Genomic DNA, 10,715 nt, shown 5'->3' with positions numbered 1-10,715 from the left:
TAAAAACCCTAGCGTCAATTTTTTTGATTTTCTATTCTTAAATAGTAAAATGTTTTGATCTTTCGTTTCTTCGCTAATTCCTCCTTTGTTCGTCATATACACGCCTCAAAGACCCTTCCCCAGTAGGCTTTCTTCTCTTTCCAGCATACTACATCGGCGATCTCATCGATTTCTATACCGCGCGCAGTAAGGTAGCCTCCACTCCGGCGCAACAACCCCTTCGAATGATGAATTTTCATCAAGTCCAAAATTATTGTGTTTAAGTGCTTCAAAGAACGGTAAGTAATAAAAAGCCTTTTTTCTGTCCTTTAATTATATGTATTGTATGTAGTGTATGATTGTGTGGATGTGATTGCTTCGCAAGATCTAATTGATCAATGTTGGTAGAAATTGAAACAGGTAAAAATGAGATAGGGTGTTAGGGTTTATCGAATGCACTCTACATGTTTGTTTAAAATGCCTATGGCATCTCCGAACAACAAAAAGCAGGTAACCTCTGTTAGCTTTGGTCTTCTAAGTCTCCTGATGCCTTTTTCCACTAAAACAACTCCCCTTTTTATGTAAGGTTCCACAAGATGTTGTGACAACAGGTGGGTAGAATTCTCATCTTTGTACAATCAGAGGTTCAATTAAAGACGCCATGAATGAAGAAAAGTCAAAACACCATGAATGGAGAAAAGTCAAAAGAGATGGAAACTGTCACAACATCTGGATGTTTCAATCCTTAAGGTTTGCAATTGAGTTACTTTCTTAGGTTATATTCGTTTATCATCTATAAAGTTAAAATGTAATTTGCAAACACTAGTGAAATCAAAGTTTTGGAAATCTAGCAAATGGTTCTTTTTTATGATTTAATAGTATGATGTGTAGTCACTATATCAATTTGAAAATAGATAAAATGATGAGAAAGTTAGAAAATAAGCAATAATAGCTCTACAAACTTGTATTCAACAAAATCTTTTGGCAGTAGATTTACTACTTTTGATGAGGATGAGGAGGGCAATTTGTATCTTTTGAACAGACGAAGGATTGGGAGAATAATTTGTGTCCAAGCTCACTACCTCCAGTTTGTGTCTAATTTCTCTGCCTTTGGTCTTATGAAAAAAGAGAATAGTTTTGACATAGGGATGTAAACCATTCTGAAACCTGCCCGAATTGAACCAGAACCGAAAATGAAAATGATGGATTGGGAGATTCGGGAACTTGACCGAATACCACTAATCTGTTTTGGTTCGGTTCGGTTCCGTTTCACAAATGTTTGTTATACCTTGATAATATAAATTAATTCCATGAATTTCCATGTATCGTTTTGTGTTCCTTTTACAGGCTTAATGTTCAACAGCTAGAATCAAGCTAAATTAAACTCACCCCACTGGAACAAGACTACAAGAGTTGCAAGGAGTTAGAGCTCAAATGATTATATCTTTATTTGTTTTCTAGAATTTAATGCAGTTAAATACATTGAATCGCACTCACTGCATGTATTATGAAATTATATCTTTTAAGATTCATGGGTTGATTTTTGTTTTGTTTCTGTACTCTATTTTAAAGGGGTTTATGTTAACGGTTGAAAAAACTTTTAGATCTTTCAATAGTTTATCTTGGTAATGTTCCAGTACTTTTTAGGTGGGGTTATTTGTTTATTTAAAATTGCGGTTCTTTATGTATTTAAAGGAGCGGTTCTAATTTAATGATGCGGTTGTAATTTGTTTTTATTGAAGAAACAATTTGTATTTTTTAGGGTGGTTTTAAAACCGCACTATTAAATAAGAGGATTTTTTGAGGCGATGTTTTTTAGTTCTAATTTTGAGGGGTTTTTTTTCACAAAATAGACCTTATATTTTTCTATTTAAACAAAAAGTTTTACTTTTTTACTAAAAAGATCATATTTTTTTAGGATCCTTGTTATTTATAAGATATAATCAGTTGACTATGTCAATAGAAATGGTGAAGAAAAGCCCTAATTTTGCATATGTACTTGGGTATCTTGAAACGTACCTAGACAAATGGAAGGAGAACCGATACGTGGTGAAAAAAAGAAAAAAAGAAACGCATGTATAATAATGGGATACTGTTCGTACTTCGTACCATGATACCGACTATTAACTTAGTCAACTGTCACAATACATGGGCGAGTTGGGCTATGGCCCAGGGCAGCAAAAAAATGAGGACATAAATTTAGTCCAACAAGTAATGCTTTATATAATATGACGTTGGCCCATAATTTAATCCAGTAATGATCATATGATACATCGACATTGGAATGCAACAGAGACCCAGAGAGCGTTAGCGCTCTATCATCTTGAGAAACGCAATCGCCAAACCTAATCAATACGGTATCGACATCTAGAAAAACGTAAGTTGTTTAGATCGATGAGCGATAATCGATTGATTGTGTTTTCTTTCATCTAATCTGATTTCTCTTTCATTCTCATTCTATATTCTCTAAATCTCTCTTAAACCTACTGCAATTTATCTATATTAATCGACTGATTACGTTTTTTCCCCTCTATTCCGATTTGTGTTTGGTATTTGCTGTTGTGAAGTTAGAATTCGATAGCTGATAATCTTCCTTGTAACTGACAAAGAGCGAAAGTCTGAAGAGTTTTGTGGTTTTTAATTTCTGATTTGGGTGACATGGTGAGTGATTGAGTTCGATTTCTCCTCGTCCTCTTTCGATTTCCTTTTTCTCATTCTAATTTTTCATTTATGTTCGTTTTTTTTTTCCGGGAATTGTATCGTTTCTTGTTGGTTGTCAAAGTACACGGCATGATTACAAGTGAATGACCAAACTCGATTATTTTCTATTAGATTTCAAAAGTTGTTTATTTAGGTTTGATTTTTGTTGAGTTTGTTATATGTTTATCTAGTTTGTTGAGTTTGAAATATGTTAATCTAATCTTATGGAGTTCCTTTCTAAACTTTTGTGTTGTTTCTGTGACTAGGTTTACAAGGCTCTTTGAATAAATATGTGTAGAAGTCAAAATGTAATTGAAAATAGTTCTAATCATCTAGTTAATAATTTTAAAAATATATCTCGCATTTCAAATTATTTGGCTAATATTCCCAATGATTTTGAAAATAATAAATATGTTGACAAAGAAAAACCAACTGATTCTAATACTTTTAGGTGTACTTGAAATGTTTTTTTTAGCTGATTTTATTTTTGTTTGTATTCTTTGTTTGAATATGAAGCTTACTATATTTTTTATTTTTATAAATTTTTTGTGTTCACGTTGTCTATTGTACCGTACATATATAAGAGCATGGAAATTTTATCTCGCCCCGGGTATCAAAAACCAATGGACCGACCCTGTCAACCGTTTATACCTCCTAAATAACAAGCATTCTCAAAAAATATGGTCTTTTTAGGAAAAAGGTAAAACTTTTGGTTTAAATAGAAAAAAACTGTGCTGTTAAAAAGAACCCAAAGTTATATGCAAATATTGAATAACTTCATAGATACGTGGCTATTTTATAAATTTAAAACATTGAAGGACGTTATATGTGAAAACGAAGATGATCATCACTCTCAAGTCTCATCGTCTCGTCTAACCGGAACCCTAGTCGTGTCTGATTGATTGGGGTATCGACGACCGCTGTTAATTGCTCGGCGTTTCACTCTCCTCTTGAGCTCATCGCCATTACCTTCTTTTCCGAGTGCAAGTAAATCTCTAAGTTCTTATATCCCCCTCTTTGAAACTTTACCTCGCTGATCTGTTCAATATTTGTTGTATTTATTAGTGTTATCTTCTCTTCAACCGTTGAATTTGTAATGATGTTTATTCATTGTTTCAATTTCATAATTGCGTTACTTGTTACTCAGCGTTAATTTCGAATTTGAATGTTCTAAACCTAAAGGTGAATATGGAACCTAGTACTTTACAAATGCAAAATTGGTATCCTTTGTGTTGCGAAATTACCGAAATCACTTTGATTTGTGCTTCGCAGTATAATTCAGCTGACTTGAACTGAAGATTGTGATTATAAAAATCTTTTTGCTAGAGACCTAAGAATTGCAAATCATCTGATCATCGTCCTAAAACGGGCTGTTAATACTTTTCTATAAAGAATATACTACTACATCTTATGTCAATGTAATAATACTCCATGATTACCACTAATTTGAATCAGAAGTCTAACGTCCTTATTGAAAAACAATCTCAATAAACCATTACTCAAACTAATCTTCTGTTCTTGACTTCTTGCAGATTAAAAAAAGATTGATAAGAAATATGAATCACAACCAACAATCAAATGAAGCTAAACACGATGACGAAACTGCCCTCACAGATTTTCTTGCCTCTTTAACAGACTACACCCCAACTGTAACATTTCTGAAAATATACTTGGTTTTCCCTCTACACTTATTAGCAATTCTTTATCAAAATAGTCTTATCTTCTTCTTCTTCTTCTTCTTCTTCTTCTTCTTCTTTTGTATAGATTCCTGATGAACTGGTGGAACATTACTTGGCCAAAAGTGGGTTTCAATGTCCAGATGTTCGATTTGGTTAGTAATTTCAATTTGGTTTTTGATTTTAAGATAGATATTTGAATGCGGTGGTGGTGGTGTTGACATTTTTAGTTGGTTGTGGTGGTGGACGACTATCTTATGTGGTCGTGCACAATCATTTTAGACGCGTAATGAGAAAATATTTAAAAAAAACAGTTCTAATAAAAAGATAAAGAAAAAAATGAAGGTCAAAATAAGAATAAAATAGTTTACCACGACTTAACATTACTCTTCTAATTAGCTGTATCAACTATCAAGACGGGTCTAGGTGTTAAAACTAATAATCTGTATCAATTAGTGATTCGTATACAACAGTTTTTTGCCATACACAACAATTCATGCATTATATAGTTGTACAATACAACATTTTAAAGCACCAATTGTTGTGTATGAAGAAAAATTTTTGTGTACGGATCAGCTCCCATTGTTTATAACTTTGGATTAAACTGCACGAAAATAGTAAGGACTCATATATTCTTTTACTTTCTCTAAGTTTTCAGTTAAAGCTGTGAACTTGTGATTTTAAATTTCATTATTTTTCATCGTTATATTTTCAGAAACTTGATGGGAGCATAGGCCCAAACTAATGAGATTCACCAAATTTCTGCAAGTTCAAATTCCACCCGCCACTGCGCAAACCATTCACCACCACCTCCCGAATGGACTCAACTACGCCGCATACGGCCGCCTCATCCAACACTGCACCAACCACCGTCTCATCCGCCAAGCTAAGCTCCTCCATGGCAAACTCATTCTCTCCTCCGTCACCCTTGACAACTTCTTGGCTTCAAAACTCATCACTTTCTACTCTAAAACCAACAACCTTTTCGAAGCCCACAAGGTGTTCAACCAAATTCTCAACAAGAACACTTTCTCTTGGAACGCATTGCTCATGGGCTACTCAATGAACAACAAGCACCCAGATACACTGAAGCTTTTCCGGAGTTTCTTATCTGCCTCTTCGATGTCTGTAAAACCAGATAATTACACTGTTACATGTGTGTTAAAAGCTTTGTCCTCGTTGGGTTATGAATCAAGCTTCGCTAAAACATTTCACTGTTATATCATCCGGAACGGGTTAGATTCCGATATCTTTGTGGTAAATGCTTTGATAACTTTCTACTGTAGGTGTGATGAGATTGATACAGCAAGAACTTTGTTTGATCTTGCACCTGATAAAGATCTCGTCTCCTGGAATTCAATGATGGCAGGGTATTCACAAGGAGGATTCTACGAAAAATGCAAAGAATTATATTCAAAGATTTTAAGCTTGGAAGACATAACACCAAATGAGTTCACAGTAATCAGCATCCTCCAAGCATGTGCACAGTCGAACGATCTAAATTTAGGTATGAAAGTTCATAAATTTGTGATAGACAATCAAATTCAAACAGATCTTCCAGTTTGCAATGCGTTCATCACAATGTACGCCAAATGTGGCAGTTTGGACTACGCTCACCAACTGTTCGATGAAATGTCTGAGAAAGATGAGATTAGCTATGGCTCTATAATATCAGGGTACATGCTACATGGTTTTGTGGACAAAGCCATGAAGCTTTTCATGGAAATGAAAACACCAGGTTTGAGTACATGGAATGCTGTAATCTCAGGTCATTTTCAGAACAATCAGTATGAAAAGGTAATCGATTTACTACATGAGATGCAAGAAAACAGATTCAAACCAAACACTGTAACACTCTCAAACATTTTTCCTACACTTTCACATTTATCAAATCTAAAAGGATCAAAAGAAACACACGCATACGCAATCAGAAACAGTTATGACACAAACATCTATGTAGCAACAGGGATTATCGACACCTATGCTAAATTAGGTTTTCTCAATGGGGCCCATATAGCTTTTAACCAATCAGAAAAGAGAAGTGTCATCATCTGGACATCAATAATCTCAGCATATTCATCACATGGAGATGTAAACTCAACACTTGATCTATTCAATCAAATGATAAAAGAAGGCATATATCCAGATCCTGTGACATTCACATCTGTATTATCAGCTTGTGCTCATTCTGGATATGTAAATGAAGCTTTTAGGGTATTTGAAAGCATGTTACCTAAATACAATATTCATCCATCCATGGAGCATTATGCATGTATGGTAGGTGTTTTAACTAGGGCTTTGAAGCTACATGAAGCTGTGGAGTTTATAAAGAAAATGCCTTTTGAAGGTAGTGAAAAAGTTTGGGGTGCATTGCTCCATGGGGCTTCGGTTTGTGGTGATGTCGAAATTGGGAAACTTGCTTTTGATTATTTGTTTGAAATTGAGCCTGAAAATACTGGAAATTATGTAATAATGGCAAATTTATATTCGCAAGCTGGGAGATTTGAAGAGGCTGAAAATGTTAGGGTGATGTTGAATAAATTTGGGTTGAAAAAGATTGCGGGTTGTAGTTGGATAGAAACGCCATGTGGCATGCAAAGTTTTATAGCTAAAGATTTATCAAATGAAAGAAGTGATGAAATATTTGCGATTTTGGATGGATTATTTAACTTGATGAGAGAAGATAAGTATGGTGTAAGTGAAGATTTTTATGAGGAAGGTGGTTGTTGATTGGAATTAAATCATTCGATCATAGTATAGAGGTGAAGTTTTCATATTTTTGCTATTATATATATATTGTGTTACCTTATTGAGTTAAGTTGTATGTGGAAAGTGACATGTCATCATAATTCAAATCATTATCAAGAGGTTACTTATTGCTATAAAAATTATTTGAAAAGCAAGAAAAAATAAATGTACAACGTTATAACAAAGGAAAAATAAAATAAAAAATGCATTGTTATTTCTTACATTTAGTTGTAATTATTGATTTTGCAACCCAAAATATTAAAATTTAGAATCCAACATGATTTTTTGGGATGTGTAGGCTGCAAATACCGATGCGTAATTTAGTAATTTTTCAAATAACAATCACACATATTCCCATATAAGTTGTCACTAGTTTACAACATTTATCCATTATTAATGCTTTTAATGTAGGGACAATAGGATGTATGCATGGGCCAAATTGTATTTTATTCACTTGTGATTGTTTTATTAGTAAAATAAGAGAATGAAAAGAACATACATTGCCAATTGCCAAACATGCTACTTTTAGACACACACTTGTCGACAAAATTCCAACATTTCCAGCCACTCCCTTCCATTTTACTCCATCACTTCACACTCTCAAAAGTCCTCCTCCTTTACACACACACACAAACATATATGTATCAATGTATGTAGTATATCTAAAAGAATTACATTGTTATATTCATTTGGATAATTAACTATAGAGTAAATTACAAATTTGGTCCTGAGTATTGCTGATTTTTGCAAATTGAATCCCATTTTTGTTTTTTTGTTTTGTAATTTTGGTCTTTATTTGAGATTCTTGTAACGGTTTTGGTCACTATTTATTGCTATAGCTGATAGTTTTCAATTTTGGTGCAAAAAATCGTCATTTTATTTGGAATGGAGATCAAAAGTTACAAAACCTCAAATAAAGATCAAAAAAAAAAAAAAAAAAAAAAAAAAAAAAAAAAAAAAAAAAAAAAACCTTTTAGCACCAAAACTGAGTAAACCAACTATATTCAGGGACAAAAAATATAATTTAATCTATTTTTTAGAAAAAAAACTTCAATAAGAAATCGTTCCAATGTTAAAACTATTCAAATCTCACGACTTCACATCTCGAGCACATAATTACCTTTATGTGATCGTTCAATTAATGATTTTATACGACATTCGAAAATTCCTCCAAGAATAACATTTCATACACATAAATCAAAATTTCGTTTTAACAGTTTCATGCAAAACTTTCACATGAACATGGAGTAAATTTATGAACTTATGACCACATATAGGATCACTTAACACGCAAAACTCATTAAAATACTCCCACTACATTCTCAAAAGCATATTGGTGTACTATATGTCTATATCAGTACATATTATTATTTCACCTCTTTTACTTTTCATAAATAATGAAACCTTACTTTTAATGCAAAAAATGGTATCCAATGACAGATCATTACATATACTTACATTAGTTGCTCTAAAAAACAAGGTAGTATAGTACATGTTTTAATGCGTAGAACACAAGTTTGTAATGCAAGACAACAAATGATCCTAATTCACTAAAATTCTAGATTTTTTTTTATAGAACTAATCAATTAGAGCCCACCATAAATTTAACAAACACTCTTCCCCACACACGTAACTACTTGAATAAAACCCCTTATCTCTTTTTCTTCTTTTGGCACATGATCCCGTAATGGAAGAGAAGACCACCGGAAGTACAATCATGGCAGCACTCTCCACCCTCACCCCGCCACAAATCTCCTCCCTGACCACCACCATCTCCGCCCTCTTCCACCTCCACCACCGTCGTCTCTCCTCCCTCCTCTCCTCCCGCACCCTCTTCTCCCTCTCCCTCCACCACCTCCACACCCTCTCCCTCAACCAAAAATCCCTCCTCATTGCCCGCCACCTCTTATCAATCCTCTCCCACCTCTCCCACTTCCTCCACCCCAAAACCCCCGGATCACCACCAAACAACACCTCCATGGTCAACGTCAACCACCGTGACCTTGACTCTGTTCTCCTGTTACTCCTTCTATGTGAACTCCATCAACATGATCCGGAATCACTCAAGACATTGTCGCCGGAAAAGTGGCGGGAGTCGCTTTCCGGTTATGTCTCCACCACCATGTTGACTCTCTCCGGCATTGGGTTCTCCGACAGTGAAACGTTGAGGAAATATGTTGAAGTGGTGACAAGGTGCCGGAAGTTTGTGGAGGTGATGGGTGGTGGTGGAGATGGGAAGGAAGGGAGAGAGGTGGCGGCGTCTGTGGCGGCGGTGGTGGCACTGCCGTCGGTGGAGGTGGAGCAAGGAGGAAAAGAGTGTGCTGTGTGTAAAGAAGAGATGAGGGAAGGGAGAGATGTGTGTGAATTGCCTTGTGAACATCGGTTTCATTGGATGTGTATATTGCCATGGTTGATTAAGAGGAACACGTGTCCTTGCTGCCGCCATCAGCTGCCGACTGATGATGTATACGGCGAGCTTGAGCGGCAGTGGGCGGTTCTTGTGAAAATAAGTGATGGTTATAATTATTAGATTTTTTTTTATATGAAAATTAAGAATTATAATTTTTCTTCCTTAGACATCTAACAATGTGTTGCATGTTAAGCATAATACTACTCGTTGATTTTGTTAATTGCTTGTTTTTTTTTTTTTTTTTTTTTTTTTTTTTTTTTTTTTATTTTATAATATTTAAGAGCTTAATGAGTTAAGTATTTAGTCTGAACAACTGTAATCGGTGTTTCTTACTTTTCTTTCTATTTAATATGGACATGTTGACTTAATAGATTAAGTCAAAAAAACATGTATTAAGACGTCAACCATATTTTTCTTCTTAACGTTAAAATTGATGATCGGTGTTAGACTGTTAGTATTGTGTGAAAACAATTAAAATTTAAGGATAAAATTGTCATCTGACTTTTTTTTTTGTGAAATATTTAAGGAAACTTTATATAGATAAGATTTTATCCATGCCGACGTCAAATTAAAATTAATATGGAAAAAGAGAAAAACAACATTCTTAGAAGGGTCTTATTATTCTTTAATATCCACAAATTTTGTATAATTTAAAGGGTAGGGGATGGGTGAAGATTGAATATCATTATCAACATATATGTGGTACTTGTAGATATTTTAATGCACAATGGTGATCGAGTATGTTGATTGGAATGTTACATCTTATATTAAATACAATGATGTGTTTAGCAAATTGTACGTTATGCTTAAAAAATCGTACACAAAACCAGAACATAGTCTACGTGGTCACACTAAAATGTTGACATATCTTGTTTATAATTACATGGCATATAGCACACCAATGGATGAGCGTTTGGCTGTTAGCGGCTTGTGTGTAGAGAGTATCATGTGGTAGGCATTTTTATGCACTTAAACGGGTAAAATACATAGAATGGCAAGTCTCTTTTGTTTTGGAGCTTCAAATCTTTCATAAATCATAATTCAAATTATTATTTTTTTTACTTTATATTTTATGCCGGATTTCTACTACGGAAATCGCTACTCTTATTCATTTTGTTGAAACTAATTGAAATATGTGTATATTTTAGGTTTGAAATCGTTGCTTAACATGACTTGGTTCCATATAAGCATCTAAAATATAC

At 34.2% G+C, this 10,715-nt stretch overlaps 2 protein-coding genes and 1 long non-coding RNA gene across 3 annotated transcripts; all 3 read left to right on the top strand.

Moving 5' to 3' along the window:
- The first annotated feature begins 559 nt into the window (after positions 1-559).
- On the top strand, positions 560-1,497 carry LOC122194560 (uncharacterized). Its single transcript, XR_006183869.2, has 3 exons — positions 560-729; positions 971-1,066; positions 1,327-1,497. It is a non-coding gene; the product is annotated as an uncharacterized LOC122194560 (long non-coding RNA).
- A 2,758-nt stretch (positions 1,498-4,255) lies between these two features.
- Positions 4,256-7,213, top strand: LOC111893060 (pentatricopeptide repeat-containing protein At2g37310). The gene is made up of 3 exons (XM_023889136.3): positions 4,256-4,328; positions 4,444-4,510; positions 5,071-7,213. Exon 3 carries the CDS (start codon positions 5,100-5,102, stop codon positions 7,083-7,085), a length of 1,986 nt encoding a protein of 661 aa, XP_023744904.1. The 5' UTR covers positions 4,256-4,328; positions 4,444-4,510; positions 5,071-5,099; the 3' UTR covers positions 7,086-7,213.
- Positions 7,214-8,572: 1,359 nt separating this feature from the next.
- Positions 8,573-9,674, top strand: LOC111893073 (E3 ubiquitin-protein ligase SGR9, amyloplastic). The gene has a single exon (XM_023889148.3). It carries the CDS (start codon positions 8,791-8,793, stop codon positions 9,631-9,633), a length of 843 nt encoding a protein of 280 aa, XP_023744916.1. The 5' UTR covers positions 8,573-8,790; the 3' UTR covers positions 9,634-9,674.
- The last annotated feature ends 1,041 nt before the right edge of the window (positions 9,675-10,715 follow it).

This window comes from Lactuca sativa, chromosome 6 (assembly GCF_002870075.4).
Source record: "Lactuca sativa cultivar Salinas chromosome 6, Lsat_Salinas_v11, whole genome shotgun sequence".
NCBI classification, from domain to species: domain Eukaryota; kingdom Viridiplantae; phylum Streptophyta; class Magnoliopsida; order Asterales; family Asteraceae; genus Lactuca; species Lactuca sativa.
Note: the sequence above shows the minus strand (reverse complement) of the source record. Positions and strands in the feature narration are given on the sequence as shown.

What these genes read in the sequence shown, in the direction of transcription:
- LOC111893073 (XM_023889148.3), top strand. Translation starts at nt 8,791, where the DNA reads ATGGAAGAGAAGACCACCGGAAGTACAATCATGGCAGCACTCTCCACC.
- LOC111893060 (XM_023889136.3), top strand. Translation starts at nt 5,100, where the DNA reads ATGAGATTCACCAAATTTCTGCAAGTTCAAATTCCACCCGCCACTGCG.